Below are 21,123 nucleotides of genomic sequence, written 5' to 3'. Positions count from 1 at the left end.
ACAGAGGCTGACAGTGAGGCGAACAGACAGGACGCCACCCAAAGTCACAAACGCTTCCACGTATCAGACACACACAGGGGCACATGGTGGGGTGTGCATTGTCTGTCTCGACGGGAAACACTCCGTCGGCAGGGTCACTGATTGATTCAAATACACTTGTGCTGCAGTATTTGTCCTCATGGTCTCAAATTTGTGTCTCTCTCTGCCTGAGAAAAACAAATTTGGGGAAATAACAAGAGACATGCAAGGTCACTGAAGACTTCCCACATGGTTTAGGTGGACAAAACAAGTGCACCTAGATGTTCTGACTCCTGCTGCTGTTAGTGAACATGAACACACCCGCTGTGCTGTGCTGCTGTCCAAGGTGCTGAAATCACACCAAGCAGCTCTAAAAGGGCAGTCAGGGGCACTGCTGTAAAAACCACCAATATCTCTCCTGTTTTTTTAACTTTATTATTATTTTTTTTACCTCTTACTGAGCCACTTGGGTTGACTCGTCTAAATCACAGTCTTATCTAAAATGGTAGCTGGAGGGTGTTTTTGTTCTGGGGGAAGGAGGTTTCGCAAATATATAACCTCAAAGCTGGTAGCTGTCTGGTAAGTACCCATCACTCAAATTAATCTCTTGGGCAAAATTACCAGACATATTAGCAGACCGAGTTGAAAAAAAGTCAAAGTAGATGTCTACTATGGTGGTGTTTAGAAGGATAATGTCACTACTTTTTATTATTCATCATGATTTTTCATGAGATAAATGCTGAAATCTGAGAGCACAGCAGAATCAACACAACAAAGTCTAACAGAACAGATAGATATGCAGTTTGATACTAACACTAAATAGGCGTCCTCAATAATATCTGCACGTCATCATTATTGGCCAATACTGGCTTTTGAAATGAACTATCAGAAATGGCCAACATTTTTTTTATTCTGCACAATGAATGCTGATTGCATATACTGAAAAGCATTGCATTTCATGTCCCCATCTGCTGGTGGGCCATTATGATAAGTTATGTAAGAGATTGCAAAATATAATGTTAATTCAACTGCAGAAGAGACCTGAGGTGGAGAAAAAGTGGATATATCAAAAACGGTATCAGTTATCAGCGAAATGAGATCTTGTATATCAGTATATGTATATCTTATAAGATACTGGCAAAAAATCCATTATTGTGTATCCCTAGTTTTAAATCACCTCTTAGGTTAAAACAAAGGTGAAATCATTACCTAGATATTTCATTGTGCTTGACAGTTTAAAATTCCACTTCCTGCCTCTACTTTGATTTGCTGTATTCATTGAAGCTGTCCTCACACAGATTGCCTGCCTGCAGCTAGCTAGCATTAATAGGTTTATCACAATGTTCAAGAGCACAGTGGTCATAATGGATACATGTTACATATGAGAGGTGAATATATGTTGATATGCACTCATGCAGTCTCAATCACAACACAAGGTATTTCAAGGGACAGTTCACACAAAAATGAAAAATACATATTTTCTCTCTTACATGTAGGGCCATTTAGAATAGAAGGCACTCGGCTTATGGTGCTCAGAGTGCCAAAAAATACATTTAAATTTAATGGGACCTATTTTGTACGGAAAGGATGTCCAGAGAACATACTGATGGGTTTTAATAAATAAAGATTCTAAACTAAAAATGTGCAGTTTTATTTTGATGGCTGGTCAGCATCAACAATCAGACCAGACATTAAATTACCCAGCGGGGTAAAATTTGTTAAACATGGGGCCTCATTTTTCTTTCTCTCTCTCTTTGTTTTTTTTTTGTCTCGTTAAATGCTTATATACCTCAGGCCCTCTACAAGCTCAGACAAATTTTAGGGGGTTCAGTCGAGTCCACGAGGGGAAATTTCATGCCGAGTTATTCTCTGCACACTGCACTGTGTTTAATGTACCAGTGATGAACTGCTCAGCTTGAAGGAGGGAGGAAGGCCAACCGTGATGCACCAGATATGAGTGTGTGTATGTACTTTGTGTGTGTTTTTGGAACATGTCCTGTGAATTGTTCCTCGTAAGTGAGTCAGAGCCCCACAGGAGGCTCATTACAGTGCCATCACTCGCCATGACTACTTGACCTTTAACAACTGCGTCCTTACAGAGCAGAAAAGATCATCACTCCTGGGCTTCAGAGGCAACACTGAACTTTGGCAGAATGTTTGGCAGTTTAACGTTGGGCCTGTAATGTGCAGTTTTTAAGTAGCCCAATTTAGGCACAAGGCAGAATTTAATCTGTGAGGTTCAACAGTATATAGTAGAAAAGCAATTTAAAACAGTGAATCACATTTTTCAATGACACAATCAAATCTGAAATTGTTGCTGACACTTTGCACCGTGCATTATGAACATACTCACTAAATGAGAGTTAACCAAAAACATGTATGTACTGTGTATCAAATGTCCCAACTCATCTCCATAAAAAAAAAAAAAAAAGTATGCAGTAACACAAGGTGTTTGGTCTGTCACATCAAAATCTGAAGTTCTAGGTACACCTACGGCGACAGTTTTTGACGTTCAGGGACAACGTGTCAATTTATGCCTGTTGCATGCATTGTGTCTTCAAAAAAATACACCTCTGTTTACCTAGGAAATGTACAGTTTCTCTTCATTACATGTATACTGTCTTTTTTAAAAATAAACTTAATGAAACACATTGTTTTTAGGTTTACGTCTTTAAATTTAGGCAACAAAAGCACATGGTTAGGTTAAGAATAAAGCATCATATTTTGGCTTAAAATAAGTATGACTGTATCATATGACAAAAGTTACTAGCATAGTATGCTACTCATACCAGAACACTACATTGTAACTAAATAATTTGGTTTTACATGGGACACAAACAGCAGGCTCCCGGGTGAAAGTCTGGCGTTAGTTTGACCCATCATCTCCCCTCTCACCCATCCTATGCAGACTTTCTTGTTCTCTATACTACGCTAGTTGCCCAGGGTATCAAAAAATCCCACAAGGTGCATCTCATATCACCACTAAAGGGTTACTCTGTGTCAGTGTCTGACACAAAGAGCAACTATCAAGTGACTGGATTGAGTTAGCGAGGCTACTGAAAATTTGTTGATGGCTTCATCTCTTTCTGTTGTTTTGCATGTTGTATAATACTTCAGCATGCACATGAATGTCTTCACAATATATTAACAAAAACATTGCTCATGTTACATTTTAAAGCTTTTAAAAAAGATCTGTGAGAGTCAAATTTGCTGACCTGAGGTAACCCCAATGTCCTAAGTGGGAAACAAGAATGTGACCTTGGCCTCTGGTAGAGAGTGCCACAAAAAGTGTGACTTCTGTACCAAGGAGTTAAATATCTGATCTTGTATGTAATGTGAACAAAAAATCCAAATTATGTAAGCACCACTGCGGCTGCTGTTGCTGCTGCTGCTGCTGCTGCTGCTGGGGGGTTGTGACCTCAGTATGAGGACTAAGTATGGCGAGACAGACTGGAGCAGCTATCAGTTTGACGGATGAACTTTATCATCATGGAGGCATCTGAGGACACACACACACAGATTCTCTGCTGTAGCTGCACTAATTTGGACAAACACATGCACACACACCAGCATGCAAGCACATAGTAACACCCACAAACACACTCATATTCCGAGAGAGAGAGAGAGAGAGAGAGAGAGAGAGAGAGAGAGAGAGAGAGAGAGAGAGATGCCCAGACACAACATGATGGCAGACAGACAGCCAGAAAGTCAGACCCCATGCTTGGTGGACACTTGGCTGACCTGACAGAATAAAATAGATAAATATAGCCTAGAATGGCATGCGTGCGCATGTGAGCACACACACACACACACACACACACACACACACACACACACACACACACACACACACACACACACACACACAGTGTCTCGCCTAATACTCATGCAAGGACAAGTTGTAAAAGTGGCAGTGGAGCGCTGTGAGGGTTGTTCTGAGGACAGGGAGCAGATTCAGGATCAGCGGAGGAGGTGGTGCAGGGGTTAGTGGAGGAATGCTGCCATTCAGACTCTGTTATGATGCCAGTCCCACCATCTAAAATATGACTCAGGCTATAGCACACTCTTCTCCAGTGACATTTTCCCCAGCAGATTACGCAAGGATGCAAAACAACAACAAATTTGGGAATAAAATCAGCACCTTGTTGTATTGGTCACACTGGACTTCTAGCTGTTCTACCATTAGTAGAAGTACGTGGCACCCTGTATGGGAGCCTCGGCCACCAGTGTATGAATGTGTGTGTGAAAGGGTGAATGTAACAAGTGTAAAGGCACTTTTAGTCCATTTACCCTCCATTCCATCCATCACTGTTGCTTATTTATCAAAAATCTCATTGTGTTAACATTTTTGTGAAAGCACCAATAGTCAACCCTACCATTTTGTCGCAACATTGATATAAAGGTATTTGGGCAAAAATGTGTCATTTGATTTTCTCCATATTGTCCAACCCTCATAATATCATTTTCATTAGCAAGCTCTGAACTACCAACTGTCTAGCCTAGCGTAGCCTAGCTTACTCCATTCGTATGTTCTCTCATATGGCTGATAGCCTGAAGGATAATCTGTCCTCCAGCTGACCCTTCCTCAGCATGCTCTTCTCTACTCTCTCCTAGATGGGACAGATGAACCACATCGGCTGGGTCAGGGTCTCTACAGGACCAGGGGCAAAAAAATAAGACTCATTGGTAGTTCAGTGGCAAACCAGTGTAACCTCCAGTGTACAGTAAACCTCATTAAACATGACTGTTTTAAAAAGCTGATGCTGAGAGTGTAGACATGTCCTTGAACCTGTCCTACTGAGAATACATGTCGGCTCTTTCATCAAATGGGTGCCCTTTGGAAATAAGGCTACGGCCTAGTTTGGCTCCATAAGAAGCCAGGGCAGAGCTCCTATAGGTATGTCAGGCTGCTGCCACATTAACATTATAAATGACTCTTCTGTATCGTAAATGTCAGGAGAAGAGAGGTTCTCTCGAACACCCTCGACAAAACTGTCCTAATTTAGTTCATTTGATTATCATTACAGCTTACTGCCATGTAAGCTTAATACCATGTAAGCTTAATACCAAACCTGGCTACTTGGCGCCCCATGGTTTGCTCTACCAAAATGGTCTAATCTGGGCTGGGCAGGCAGGATAGGCAGGGACCCTGCAGCTGTCCTCCAGCTGACCCCAGCCTCTCCCTGCTCCTCTGCCTCAGCCTCAGCTCCTCGAGCTGGGATAGACACCATGAACTAGCTGGGTCAGGGCTGCTGCTGCAGGACCACAGGCGCACAGTGATGGTTCACCGAGAGGACAGAGCGCTACTCTCCGTCGAGGACAAACATCCACAGTGTCCTGTTGATTCAGCCCCGACAGAGCATTAATCATATACTTTGAATCAGGTTGAATCAGCCAGTAGTTCCCTTCCTATCCGCCTTTACCTGCAACCGTCCTCAACAAACTCTTCCAGAGGATTAGGAATATAATTCACTTTCTTTAGATCATGTCTGGTCTACTGTATATCATTGTGAAAGTATGGGAACTGTACTCTCGTTATTCATTCCAAGAATATCTTACGCCCTTAAAATACTAATAATAATGCATTTAGTGACAAACGGTAAAGAATAAGAAAGGAAAGGGAAGAGGCATGGTGAGATGAGGTGAGATGAAAATAGATCTGGAGAGAGGATTAAAAAGCCAAGGGACTCCTACTGTGTCTCTAAGGTTGGGGATGCCGTCTAGTGACAACCATATGGTACCAGCCTAGCCACAGCTGAAGGGTTTCCCCTTGTATTCTGGCATTCCTTCAGCATCCACTCAGCATTCAGCCGCTGTGATATAGAGACTTCCTACAGTGTACGTGGGGATCTGATCTGTTATTATAGAACATCAAATCTTGGCCTGGTTTGATTAAATCCTGCCAGCAACCCAGCCAACACTTTAACTTTTACAACTATTTACAAATCCCGCTGCAGCTGCTGGAACACGTGGATTTGATGCACGCAGACGATACAACCCACATCAATGTAAAACACCAGAACCGGCATCTTTCTCTTTTGGTATTCTCAAGAGGAAATTATGACGCTGTAATGACGTATGTGAGCACCGATTGGGACAATGTACAAAGCCGAGACAGTTTAAATGTTCAGCCAGGCTGTTATCATTGACAAATACAAAGCAGATACATCCATTAGCCTGGTTTTAAAACTCTGAATGTCCGCCCACATATTCGATTCAGTCTGGTGTTGTGTCTATTACTGGCCAATTTTGGCAGCTGGAAAAGAATCGACTAACCAGTGCTTCCAAAGCAGGATTACAGATTTGTTAAAAATAAATAAATAGATAAACAGATAAAGGTAGAAATTTGCAGCAAACTGGCTGCCTAGCAACATTCATTGATAACGCTGTACAGTAATCAACTTACAAAGTAACACCCAAAGACTGTAAAGTAATGGATGTAGCCAAAGTGACAAACCCTATTGGTTTATGGAAAAACCAAATATTTGACTCTAATGAAGGTCTCTTAGTACAACCAAACACTGAACGAGACTTGTTTTTTTTGAGGCAGCCAAAAAGTACATACATGAACTGAAAACAAACTGAAATGCCATTAGCTACAGCAAGCAAGGGACTTGCCAATGAAAACTAGCTTCCCAGCATTTACTTAAATGTGGATTATGTACATTGTCCCTTCTGAAATACATTTTTAAAAAGAGAGAAATGTGTCCTTTTAAGATGTACTGTTTAAACAAGCTGTGGAGGACAGGAGGTCAAGAGGCTAATGCAGTGTTGGTTTAAATTCAGTGTGAGAGGGTGATGTGCATTGACAGGCAGTAGAGAAATAAGGTGCATTGGATGTGACACTTCTGTAGTGTGTGTGTGTGTGTGTGTGTGTGTGTGTGTGTGTGTGTGTGTGTGTGTTCATGTTTCTGTGAGAGGCGGGTGGCTGAAAGAACCTGCAGGTATCTAAAACGAACACATACACACAGCTGCCTGTGAAAGCCCTCTTCTCCCTCCATTCCTTTCTTTAAATCCAAGCCTATTATGTCATTGTATCTTCCACACCTCCCTGTCTTAGCCGGAAAACAACCCAGTTTGTCCGTCTGGGAAGAGGAAAATAACACCAAGGCAATCCCTCTGTGGCTACTTTAATCCCACCGTAACTTTCTACCAACCTCCTTCACGTCTATACTTGTTAGTTTTTATTAGCAGGATTAAGGAGTTGAGCTATGGCGGAGGGTTTTCTGACTACCCTTGCTATTTTGTTTGCTCATATTTGCATTTCCAGCTGTTATGCTTTCTAGTACTTCTCACTGTCATGGATCACAATTCATACTACTGAGCTGAGCGTGGGGGGGGGGGGGGGGGTATTTAGCTCCCACCAGCAGGGATTGTGCAGTCAGTACCTGTCAAATCAACTGATGAAGTGAATGAGTGCACACTTCAAAGTGCAGCGGGGAATGTAAGGATCTCTAGTTCCCAGTGTTGATGCTTCCCAGCCAGAGAATTTCACATTGAAAGCTCAATGAAAAGTCTGGGGCTTTAACATTCACACACACATGCTGACATGAGAGTACAAAGGGAGGCAGTTACTCAGTCAAACACACACACATGCAGTACATGTGGATACACATGCATTCACAGTGAAACACACACCTTCACATGTGAGGAAAGCACACACAGATGAAAGCTTTCTGTCTCTGCAGAAGACATCAGTGAGGGAGGAATTAGGTTTTTTTTCCCAGCAAGGGGATTAAAGTTGCATCATGAATATTTAAAGGAGATTTATCCAGCGTTTCTACCAAATCACTTCTTCAAGTGAAACAGGATGACAGCGTGAGTTTATCAAATTATACAAAGACGGTGATGTGCTCAGCTAAAAGTTATGGATTTGCAATCAAATAAAAAGGAAGTGACATAATGGAAAGTACGCTAGGTTGAGTTTGACTTTCTAAAGGCTGACAAACTGGATGGCTTTTCAACAAGTTTCCAATATTTTCTGTTGCCTTGGTCCTGATTCTAACAGCCAAATATACACAGAAGGAAGAAACTGGGGTTATGCAAGATGCTGACAATCATAAAACCTGACAGTAAAGCCATGTTTCTGCAACAGTGGAACTACTGAGTCTACAGCCACAACACTAACAGTAAATAAAATGAAGGTCTATTCCCCCTCTCTCTCCCACAGTTCCTATCATTCTACAGCTGTTTCGAAAGGGAATAATCCCCCGAACAGTAATCTGAAGAAAAAAAAAAGGACCCAAAGCTACGCTAAAAGATGGCAATGTCTGAAATGCTGAACTTCAGTTTCATTGGCAGTTTTTATTGGCAGTCCACAAATTTAGTCTATGGTGGTAACCAACATCAAACTATGATACCTGGATTGGGAAGGGGATCAGTGACGTCAATTCAATATCTGATAAAGAGTTCAAGAAAAATCAGGATCAGTGCCAACTTTATTGGGGACCATGATGTCTGAACAAAATTTCATGGAAATCTATCTATCGATGAAAGAAGTTGGGACCAAAGTAGCGGACCAAGGACATGCTGTTCACATTGAGCCTATGAAGCGACACTTTAATTCAGGAGATTAATAATGTATAAAGAATGCTGCAGGCATGACAGGAGTTCAAGGTACTCAGATGATGTATGTCTTCACTACGTGTGGGCGAGATTCACATCATGTGCTGTCATGTTGGGGTCCGTGTATGCATTATGTACACCAGGCCAAGTCTACATCCCATTCTCTCTCATAAATCCGTTTGAATCTTCCTTCACTCACCCTCTTCACCCTCTTTAATGTTAATGTAAGGGGACAGCTGTTGGGTGAGGCTCTCTGGGGGCTGGGATTTCCATGCATGTATATGTGTGTTTGTGTTTTGCACTCTAAAGGGCAGGGATGATCCCAACACCGAAAAGCACATCTGCTTACACAGAGACCTTGTTCAATTTATCTCCCTCTCTTCTCCTTCCTACATCACAGCACAACTCTGTGAGTTTAAGTAGGGCAGGCTGCCCCATATAGACTCGCACATGCAAACACACCCACACTGACAGAGGATCGCACAGGTCAGGTTGATTTCTGGAGGTTACAGTATGGTGGATGGTAAGTCATGGTCATGGTAAGAGCTACCCTGCTAGAAGTGGACTCAACAAGGCCACTGAAGTGTTAAAGGGAATTTTATAGGGCTAGGGTATATTATTTTATCAATAATTATTGGTACAGTCTATAAAATGTAAGAAATTAGTAAAAACAATTGAACGAATTGCACATTCTCATCAGATGTTTTTTGTTTAGTATTTATTAGCAAATGATGGCATGCTAACAAGTTAAACTGAGATGAGAACACAGTAAACACTCTACCTGCTTCACATCAGCATGCTAACTTTGACACTGTGAGCATGTTTGCATTCAGCTCAGAGTAACCATACGCTTAAGTACAGTATAATACAGAAGGCTTGCATGGCTGTAGATTCTCAAACTGTAATCGTATTCCAGTGCAGATGAAAAAAATGACGAAATACTCCAATTAGATGTGATTTAGGATGTTAGTAAATTAATCTAAACTCAGTTACATACCGTTCCTAAAAGTTCCAAAAAGACTGCTCTATTCTTACGTTTTCTCGACAAGCAATGACTGCTGTCTTTCAGCAGGAATAGGTAAAGCAGCGAGACATTGCTATAGTGCTACCAAACCTCTGAGATGGGGGTCGGCATGAGAAAATGAGCAACAATTACAGACACAGGAGATGGCTGCTGACATCCAGGAGTCAATACTGGTTTCTTTTCAACATGACCACAATATTTCCCTGACTCATATAAATCTTTTCTTTTACAGATTTGAAAGGCACAGAGGATGCCATTTTGCGAACAGAGGTAACAGATCATAAGGTGATAGATTTCTAAAAGGTGCAAAGTGTATTTTTTTAGGTTTTGTCAATAATGCAGTATAGCTTAATAAAAACTGTGCAATAGGTGGAAGAACTTCATGCAATCTCAATCAACTGTGCTTCCTGAAGTGTTTCTTTTTCATATTTGGAACGTGTATTCAGTCCGCCATTGATTTTGTAAGAGTAGCTATAAAATACTGATAGCTGGCAAACCTCTTTAGAGGAGGCAGAATTCCCTTTATCTCCTTTTCTATGTGTGTTTTAAGCCACACCGAGAAGGCAAAAGAAATTACCGTTTTTTTCCTTCAGAAAAAGGAAAGAGTAATAAATAAATGGGTTTTGTAACCACAGAGGCACATCTCTCAGACGCAACAGAAAATCATTTCCCTGTGGCACACACTAATCTCTAGGCTTTACATTGTAAAAATCCACCGCCTCCAAAGGTTGCATCCTGAGTGACTAAGAGTCTTGTTCTCCTTAAAAAGCTGCTAAGATATAAGAATGTCTAAAAAAAAAAAAAAAAAAGAAAATAATACTGCATATAATATAAAAGGCTGTGAGGGACAGGGATAGAAAGGAACCAAGAGAAGGAAATGGTTAGAAGGTTGGTTAGAAGAAGAAAGAGAAACCCAAAAGCCAGGTAAGTGGGTTATATGTTGGTTTATTAGCACAAGGTGCAGGCAGACAACAGAGAGCGGCACGTCTATAAAAAGGACTCTCTGGGATAGGTACCCTTTGGAACAAACACATGAAAGAGGCTGGATCTTAAACTTCGTGGCACATATGCGATGTTTCTTTGCATCTAAAAAGTCATAAAGTCATCAAATATTATACCGTCCGTCACACTGCAGGGTGAACAATCTGCTCAGCTGTTGTTGGGTCTGTAGCTGACTTTCTGTCCATTTACAGCCAAAAGAAAATCAGAGAAATACTATACGTGTTACAATGAGTGGTGTTGTGTGTGCTGTAAATGCACACACAGATGGAAGTGTGTTTATGTACAAATCCCACTGTTCACACTTTCAGATTTCATTCTGTTGGGCCAGAGACTTGTTAGATTATGATAAAAAACAGCCTTGGTTGCAGTCCACAGAATATTACTACGCCTCATTTAGATTTACGCTCTTAAGGAGAGATACTATAGGTGTGTAGGGTCAATTTAACACAGTGATATCACCATAAAACGTCATCAGCTGATAACTTTCATCAAGAAAGTTATGTCTTGTATTACAAGTTTTCCGAAATGTTATGTCTATATATGCAAATAAGGCAAATTGTAATTAAATATGTACTAAGTTGCATACATTACCAGAACAGAAATCTGAACTTTGGATAAAGTCATGTTCAAAATTCAAAATTCTTGTTCCTTTTTTTTTTTTTTATTTTTGACTTATTAAAGATTTTACAGAGGGAATTTTCGATATCTCCATAAATCAGAAGATACCATCAACAACCCAAAATAAATAAATAAATGTAACTATGTTTTTAGAAATAAAATGGTATGATATGTTATGAATAATAAATGAACCAATGAGACTTTAAATGAACTTCTCTGTAAAAACCTTCACAATATATAAAACTGGAAAGTTTGGTGTATGCTTGTGCTACTGAAGTACAGATTTTTGGCTCAAAGCATGAAAAATACTCATCTTGAAAAAGAGGGCTTTAAAATATATATTGTAAAATTCCATACATTTTTTAGAAAAAAAATAAAATAAAAAGCTAGGGTAAAAATGTTGACTTACAGATATCACCTTGAAACTTACCAAGTTGACTACTTAAATTAAGACAGTTATTTTTTGTATTATAAGTTTTGTTAATTTTTATGCTTAAATATAAAAATGAGGCATTATCTAATTAAATATTCCCTTTTTGCATAAATTTCAAGAACAGATTTTTTTAACTCAATAAACAGCAAAACGAATAATGAATTTCTTCTTCCCACAATTCTGATGAAGACATGTTATGGAAGCAAAATAGCCCAAAATCTCAAAATTGACCACTGTGTGTAAAAACCGTTTTTACCTGCAGTGTCTCCCCTTAAAGAGTCAGTTGAACTAAATAGCAAAAATAAATAATTAATTAAATAAATACATTTCCTCTGTGTTTAAACCATGCGGCATAATAATGTGCCAACCATCTAATATTGCTACAAATACTACCACCATCCTAATATAGTAGAAATAAATGGAATTGTGTTTGCAGTATTAAGAATGAAAAAAAAAAGGTCTTTCAAGAAATATTCTGCCTCTAATGCATAAACCTCAACAGCTTTCACAGAGACTGTTTCTTTGGTAGAATTGGATTCCAAACATGGATATTTTGATCACATGAAAGCAAAAAGTTGTGTTTGGAAAAGGAACAGGATGTCAAAATACCAATGTTTTGAAAATATGCACATTACGTGAATGAGGCCAATTAAAACCAACAGCTAAATTTTTACATCTCAGAGTTTTGTGGAGCTAGCTTGTGGCTCACCACAACCATGTTATGTTCTTATTTCAGTGAACTAAAATGTTTGATTGACTGACTGAATCCATCACTTACATAATCATAATATACAGCAACAGACACAACAAGCACATAGCATTATTGTTAAGCAAAAACAGAAATAACTAAGATAAAGAATTTTAAAATTTTCAGATACTTTGAGTTAAGAATGAAAAACTAAGTACACAGTGAAATGGAATAGAAGGCAGCTCAAAGACTACTGGGACATCTCAGTCATAACTTATATTATTGATTGTCCATTGAAGGTCTGGCTTTTAGTATGTAGTTCTCGATCTATTTGGTTAAAGGACGATTGTGCAAAGGAGATTAAGAGTTCAGGACTAACAACTCAGATATTTCAAAGACAGCTGGAATGTTAAAAGCATTAAAATATCAAACAGAAATTGACAAATAATACAAATTGTCCTTGGGTTGGTTCAAATGGGAGTCTGTTTGTTTGTGTGCAAATCTGTGCTGGTTTCTGGGTGTCGACGGATCAGGCTTGCAGCGCTGGCGACTCAGTTTGAAAGCTTTCAGACAGCGGGACAAGGGCTGGCTGCTGGGTGGTGTCTGCACCCCTGTGTGTGTGTGTGTGTGTGTGTGTGTGTGTGTGTGTGAGGACATGAACTTATGAACTTACTGTCTGCGTCAGTGTAATAGTGAGACAGAGGAGGGAGAGAAACTAGAGGGGCTACAGATGTGCATGATGTTATTGTTGTGATTTGTTGATGCCACCGTAGGCTTTTACACATGTAAAGCTGAATTGAAACTGTATCTTAGTATTTCTATTAATATTGGAAATATACTGTATAGCTGCAGATACTGATCAGAGAAAAAGAGACAAGGACAAAGCATTTCATTGGACACTGTGGAAATCATAGGTACAAGTGGGAATTTTAGTCCAAGAGGACAAAAACAAACACAAATTGAATTTCAAATGCAACTGTGTGTTTGTCCAAAAACAGTTGTGTGTCAGAGACACCCAGTTTGCCCAGCGGAGTGAATCACAGTGTGCCAACACATCATGTGGAGGAACAGTGTGTGCTGCAGTCAGGACAGTGAGGCACGTCTGAGTGTGCATGTGCTTGTGTGTGTGTGTAATGTTTGTGTGTGAGTTCTGTCATGAGTGAAAGTAATGTGGTCCACAGCCTCGGACTTTCTCCTTCACACTGGATCAAAGGGAAGATAGTGTGTGTATGTGTGTGTGTGCATTTCACAAGGAGAGGGAAGAGGTGCACAGAAGCGGAAGCACAGCTGATTGACAGTCGGCATGGCGATGGAGGCGGGTTCTAGTCCTCTGAAGCATGGGGATTGGGAAAGGGAGGAGAGAAGAGAAATAACGGAGGAAGAGGGGAAGCGGAGTAAAAAATATGGTGATGATCGCATCAACAAAAAGTGGTGGCGGTTCATTCAGAAAGGAGAAAGAATTAAAGTTTTGTAACATAAGGAGAAATGAAAAGAAAAAAGAAATGAGGGTATAAGTATTTTTAAAAAATGTGTTTATGCAGATGGACAAGAAGAAAAAAATGAACAAAATGAAAGGGATGAGGGGGGAAAAAAGGAAGAAAGCAGGTTAGTAAAGCTGTCAAAAAAATCAACTGCAACTCATCTAACAAATGTCAAATACTGGACCAACATTAAAAAAAATAAATTCTAAAGGTTAAAGGTCAAGTGTGTAGGATTTAGGGGGATATACTGGCACCTGAAAATAAGGTTGTTGTGTTTTTGAGAATGAGCTGTATATACTCACAGAGGAAGCAGGTCCTTTTCTTTGGAGATTGGCATGTTGCACCGCTATGTTTCTACAGTAGCCCAGAATGGATAAACCAAACACTGGCTTCAGATAGGGCTGTTCAAGTTTTCATGTCAGCCGTTGTAGTTAGCAGCCAATCTGTGACGAGCAGCAGCGGAAAAACACTGATTTGTAATGCAAAACTGCTTTATTCAGTTTTTACTGGTTTAAATCACAAGGTCCATGTTTTTAGGAGAGGTAGAGACCTCTGTGGATAATTTGGGGGTTGCATGCCTCCACAAACCAGTCAAGCTGCACTTACAGTTTACATCATGATGGTTAAAAAATGCCATAATCTCTTATGCCATAACTTATTCTGTTATAGATTTGTCGGAATTTTGTCATGATAATTGTAAGAATTCATGAGTTATAGACAAAAACATCTTTTCAAAGGTCAAGCTGACCTTGACCTTTAAACACCAAACTCTAATTAGTTCGTTGTTGAGTCCAAGTGGACTTTTGTGCCAAATTTGAAGAAATTCCCTCACGGTGTTCTTGAGATATCGCATTTACAAGAATGGGATGGATGCAAGGTCACCTTGACCTTTGGCCAACAAAATCAAATAAGTTCATTCTTGAGTGCAAGCGGACATTTGCGCCATATTTGAAGATATTTCCTCAAGGTGTAGGAGATATGTTTAAGAGAATGGGACGGACAGACGGACAACCTGAAAAACGCAATGCTATCATTGACGCTGGTTTGAAAAGTGAAATGGTTTTTATTCTGTGTTTTTACCAGTTTAAATACCCTGATATGTTGGTTTTAGAGAGAAAGAGACCTGTACTGAGAATTCAGCTCCCGATGAGGAGTTTCTGAACTTCCAGCTCGTTCCAATCTGCAATTCTGACCACTAGATGCCATTAAATCCCCTTAAAGCTTAAACTTACACTTAACCTTTAAGTGCCAGATTCTATTTTATCATCTTACATTGGTCAAATATTTGGGAAAACATTCTGTACCATATCTTTGTCTTTGCGTGCCACGCAGAAGCGGCATGCATTGGAGTGTCTCAACAAATACACTCATACATACACACATCTGCATTTGCTCTGTCAGGATCCAGCTTACGCTCTCAATTCTCTGACCCAGTTACTACTTATACCGCCTGCGTCCTCTCCCTGGAGCCTGGGGAATAACAGTGATGAATGGATCTAACGCACCTCAACAAGGCCAGATGCTCTGTCCACTTAAAGTAGGCCCACTGAAGACAATTATATCACACTGCTGAAGTGTGGTAAAGCAAAACTTCAACAGAACATCCTTCAAAGAGTATTTCTCTATTAGAAGTACACACATGCACACATACAGCTCCGTAACCATGGAAACACAAGCTACTCATGCCATGCACAACAGCCAGACAGCTAAGCGGTGAACATGCCAACACAGACGTCTGATTCACATGCCGATCACTCCTCCCACTGTCACCAACATCCATCCCCACCAAGGCTTCCAGTCAGCTCAATGGACGATAAACAGAACATGAAAGATGGCAGTGGGCAGGTTTGACAGCTTTATCCTCCCCACAGTGCACTTGTGTCAGCTGGCAGAGAAAATATTGATTCATTAGTAGACAACTGTTTTGGCAGGTTGGTTAGCTGCCAAATGGGGCTGGGGGTTACTCCTTTACGCACACCATAGTAAAATGATGCCTCATTAATGTCATCACCACTGCTTTTTGTCTTATCATAATCAAGTGGACACAAATTTTAGTCAACAACCAGGCAACATTACTCAAAATGAAACAAATTGTTCATCTGCAGAGCTCTGAGCTGCAGATTAAGGGACATTTCTGCAACACACTTTCATAAAGCTAAATCTAAGGAAGAAGATCTTGATAAGAATGGTCAAAATAGAAGCTGCAAAGTCTGAAATTTTCTTTTCATGGCTGATTCCCACTAAAAGCAGTTTTGTGTAATAATCTCCACTGACTGTGTTTGCATGCTTTATGTCTATTTTTGTCTGTTTAATGAAGCATTATCTGCACAGACAGCTGTTTAAATCACACATATACCCCACTGTATATATCTTTTGAACTTAAAAACTGTGTCTACATTGACTGATCAAGGCTCCCAGTCTCTCTGTGAGCTGGCCTGTTTCACTACAAGCAGATTCCCCTCATTCGCTATGGTAGCTGGGGAAGTAAAATCTATGAATCAATACATTCAGACACACTGTAGATTTCTTCCCATGAGGTGGACTTGAAAACTGTTTTGGTTCAGTAAATGTCTGCTATCAGTCAGCTTGGTGAAGACACATTAGTGATTTCCACCCTGTTTCGCAGGAGCTGCTGCTGACATACACTGAGACGCTTACAAAAGGAGCCAGTTTAGACTGGATGACAGGACACTTATGTGCTGCTCACGCCTCACCTTCACCACACCTCCAATGAGCAAGCTGTTTATCTGTTTACCCCCCCACCCTCGTTATTCTCAGTAACGTTTTCACTTTCATTTTCATCAAAAATAGTGTAACTGGCAAATATACTGCACACAGGCTGGAAATATTAGCTTTGAGCCAATATCAAATGTTCATTTCTGAGTTTTATACTGACTGCTCTGTTGTTGACACTGTGTAGACACTGTTGAGGTAAATATGAGTGGCGAGAGCTTTCCGTTACCTGAGGCACCACATATTTCAGAAATGCACTTCACTTTTAACTTCTAAGCCACTACTTCTGTGTCTGTGTGCTCTAAAGCAGATCTTTGCCTCCTTCTCTTTCTCTCTCACACACTCTGCGCTCTGCTATTTGGTTCATGTGTAAATGGGTTAAGAATTAGTATTTGAAGGTGAACTGACTCGAGTCGTATTTTGCAGTGCAGCCGTGGGGATTGCGTGTTGTCAGTGGAGGAGACCTCACATACTAGATCAGACACGCATGCAAAATCCTTTCTTGGCTAATGCCATGCACAGCAGTTCTGCAGCTTAAAATGGAACAACAGGAGGATGTATGGAGAAATAATGTTAAAGCTGAGTGATGGGGAAAAATAAAGAACAGACTATTGAAAAAAAAAATCTGAGGAGCTGAACTATTTCAGTAAAGCAGACAGCCAGAGGGGCAGTCGGAGTGTTTGCTCATTAGATACGATAAATATTCCTCTCTCGAGCTGCATCTCTTCTCTGTGGTTAATTATCTCTAATAGAAGATAACACTATGACAATTTATCACATTATAAGAAACAAAAGAACACCTATGTACACGCTTCCAATGGCATGATAATAAATGTATTAAAATTAGTGCGATTAATATGATCAGAGCAATAATTTTGGCTTTGACTTTAGGCCTCTATGTTTTGGGTGATTACGCAGCTATAACTGTAACTTGTAAAGGCTACAACGTGGCATGTTAGGGTATCATTAGTTTTCAGAAAGAGTTGTATTTTAGAATAAAAGGGAGTACGTGTCCAGGGTTTTGATTAGTGTTGGGCACTGTTCACATGTCAACTTATTTCACTGAAATAATCTTTTTTTTTTTTTTTTTTTAATAAAGCTGCTGGAGTGACATAGAGAACTAAAAACCAAATTTTTACCGAATGAAAAACAATCGTGGAAAATCAGAGCCACTGAGATATCTCTGGAGCAGCTGACGGAGCGGCCAACAGAGTGGCCACTCTTTTGGAAATGGAACTAAAGTTTCGGCTGATAAATGCACAACTCTTGGCCATTACATCCCTGTTCTAGCTATGATACACAAGCTAAGGGTCAAGAAAATGTTTATATGACGGTCAAATTTAACTCGTCACCAAAAATCACAAACTGTACTGTACATACACAAAGAAGCTTAAAGTACATCACTTGAATGTTTTTGGATTATTTTTCTGTTAATAAACTGAGAACAAAAATACAAAAAAGTGGCTATAGTGCTTGTTTGTGAACTGACATTTCAAATATGTTTCCGATGTAAATCATTCTTTATGATGATTTCTGTGCCTTGTTCTCTTCAGCTGAAGCACTCAGGCTGAAAGGCTCAGAGAGTAATCAGAGCAGCAGCCTTGTGCTGAAGAGGAACGAATGAACGGATGTTGAAAGCAGTGAGAGCAGCTCACATCCTGCTCTGATAGAAACTAATAAAAAGAATACACACATACAAAATTGAGCGGAAGTGAAGAACGAGAAGGAAGTAAACAAGGTCGAAAGACAGGAAAAGACCAACAGCCCATGACCGGTAGGTGAAGATGACCGGACGGCCTTAGCAGACTGACCGACGGGTGGCAAAGGGAATTATGGGATATGTCTTACCAGGTTTTTGCACCCCATGAGCTTCCTGCTCTCCATTCTCCAACGTAGCACCCCCATCTGCACACACACACACACACACACACACACACACACACGCACACACACACACACACACCCACACACACACAAACAAACACAACTATCCAGCTGAGTGCTAATGGCTCAACGAGATAGAAAATCAAAGTGCATGGTGTTGGTTTGTGCAGCGGAAATATGACAGAATAAGCCTCAATGGAAACCTCTGACCCTGACTTTTAAGGCTTTTTAAAGGGCACCCCACTATAGGAAGCATGTGTGTGTGTGTGTGTGTGTGTGTGTGTGATGTGTGTGTGTGTGTGTGTGTGTGTGTGTGTGTGTGTGTGTGTGTGTGTGTGTGTGTGTGTGCCAGTTAGTACCACACAGGCCTGCTCTGGTCAGACTGGGGCAGGCAGAGGGCAGCGGTACATATCTGCTACTGTCACTGTGATACAGTGTGACATCTGCCTGCTGAATCACTGCACTCTCTCTATCGAGCACATCAGACACACATGTATGTAACACACAAAGCACATGCCCGGCCACACATGACACAAATCAATCAATCAATCATACATATAAATAGCATACAAAGACATGCACAGATATAATAAACATGCACTGCTGGGGCTGTCAGTGTATTCGTGCCGAACCGTCACGGTAAAGGGGACACGGTCTGATGCACACAGTCACATGTACAGAAGGTTATTAAGATTCATGCACGCTATGTGGAACCAAATTTCACATGTGCAATTTTGGCCTGGAAACTTTTAGCCGTAGCAACATTTTCTGAAGTGAATACAACAAGCTGAGATGCGTGCCAGTCAGTCACACAATGAGAGCAAATGGAACACCAGAGACTGAAAACCTGCCTGTGGATTCCTGGTCAGCAACAACAGCAGCAGAGAAAGAGTTGTGTCTAACGATTGATTTAGACATTTTAGTACCAAATTAGTCTTTATTTTTAGATCAATTCATTTAATGCGCTTGAAGACTTTTTTTTTCTGCTGTACCAAACTCACATGGAACTGTGACTTCTGTCGTGAACTGTTACAACCCTAACATGCACAAGACTAATTTTGTAAATTGTGAACTGCTCTGGTTTAAACACTAAGTCCATTTAGTGTTGAGTGAGTCCACTCATGCCTGATCCTTTAGGAATAATGATTCATTTTTTTAAGAGAGTCATCTGGTCAGAGGCCATTAACACTTTGAAACCCAAGCAAAAAGGCTTGATTTCTTTTTTAAAAAAAAAACATGGGAAGAAGGCAGTAAGCAACTTAACGAGAAATTACTCAAAACTATCAAGAAATTTAATTTAAAAGTTTCTTTAAGAAATGTTCTTCATTAGCAGAAAAACAAAACAAAAACAAGAATATGACCTTAAATTGGCAGGGAAAAATTAAAAAAAAAAAAAAAAAAAAAGGAAAAACAGTTAAAAAAAAAAAAATAAATAAACACAAACAAGGAAATTATCTGTGACACCGTTAAAAAAAATGATATAATGATAATTATAAAAATAGAATTTTCTGTACAAATAAAAAAAACACACATATATATATATATATATATATATATATATATATATATATATATATATATATATATATAAATAAATTGATTTACAAAAAAGATGTTTTTTTTTTTTTTTAAACAACTATTTTTCAGATCATTTTCTTCTCACCTTTTACTAATTTCTTGCGATTTCTGAGGCATTTCTTTTTCGTTGCCTTCTTTCCCCCAAGTTTTGAGAGAAACTAAATTATTTTTTTCAAATAATTTTAAAAAACTGATGTGGATCCAGTTTTAAAAGGGTTAACCTGGTTCGAAGGAGGTTAAGTGCAGAATATGTTAGCATGGTGATTTAAGCAGGCTAAAAAGGAGCAAGCTTTGCACATACAGGCCACAGGACTCGTTACTTTTCTCTTTCACACACAGACTGACAAAAATGCATGCAAGTCCATGCAGCCACAAAACTGCATAACAAAGACCATTCTACAGTCAGTACATGCACACACATACACACACTGCACACAGAAAGTAACTGATTAAGGTATAAGCGTGCAAAAACCCAGAAGCACATGCAATACACACATACACACACAAGAAATGACTCATTTGTGCCCACACAAACACTCATGACACAAATACAACAGATCGAAAGCATGAGAACAGGACACAAATCAAACATTCAGCGGTCATCATGAGTGCACGTCACGTGTTCATCAGGACACAGAACCAACAACTCTGGTGAAAAAACAAAACAAAAACAACTCTTCTTCCGTCTCTCTCTCCTGCTGACAGAGGACAATAATTTGCGGACTGCCTCGCCCTGCTGTTTGGCACTCTGCATGTCAGCATGTCTGTGTTTGTCCAAATGCACACAGCGTGCCACAGTTGATCACTGGCAACACCACCCACGGCCCGTCCTGCAGCTCCCTGTCACTGACGAGTGCCCACACACAGTGTGACTGTCTGACCAAAGTGTCTGCCCAACCAAAACAGAGCCGAGAGCTGAGTCAGCCCTGGTTAACTGTCACTTCCTTTTATCTGGTCATTCACTCAGCTGTTTACTGGATCCATCTATCTACTTATTTACCTTCGTATACACCTGCCTGTGTGTGTTTTTATACCAGTCTCAATTTACTGCTTTTTACTGCAAACTAACCTGTGCAGATATTATGTCCAATGTCACAAT

The 21,123-nt window shown here is 40.0% G+C and overlaps 1 protein-coding gene and 1 long non-coding RNA gene across 2 annotated transcripts in view; both read right to left on the bottom strand.

The window, feature by feature from the left end:
- The window catches only part of LOC121960427 (microtubule-associated protein 4), a 139,186-nt gene that overhangs the window by 78,300 nt on the left and 39,763 nt on the right, over positions 1-21,123 (bottom strand). Inside the window, exon 3 of the mRNA XM_042510100.1 lies at positions 18,411-18,467. Coding sequence (XP_042366034.1) covers positions 18,411-18,467 — 57 coding nt within the window. The remainder of the gene's footprint in view (positions 1-18,410; positions 18,468-21,123) is intronic.
- Positions 13,478-14,396, bottom strand: LOC121960429. The gene is made up of 2 exons (XR_006106981.1): positions 14,132-14,396; positions 13,478-13,678 (listed from the first exon to the last, which is right to left on the bottom strand). It is a non-coding gene; the product is annotated as an uncharacterized LOC121960429 (long non-coding RNA).

This window comes from Plectropomus leopardus, chromosome 21 (assembly GCF_008729295.1).
Source record: "Plectropomus leopardus isolate mb chromosome 21, YSFRI_Pleo_2.0, whole genome shotgun sequence".
Classification (NCBI taxonomy): Eukaryota; Metazoa; Chordata; class Actinopteri; order Perciformes; family Serranidae; genus Plectropomus; species Plectropomus leopardus.
The sequence above is the reverse complement of the archived record's forward strand: the minus strand, read 5'-3'. Positions and strand labels throughout refer to the sequence as shown.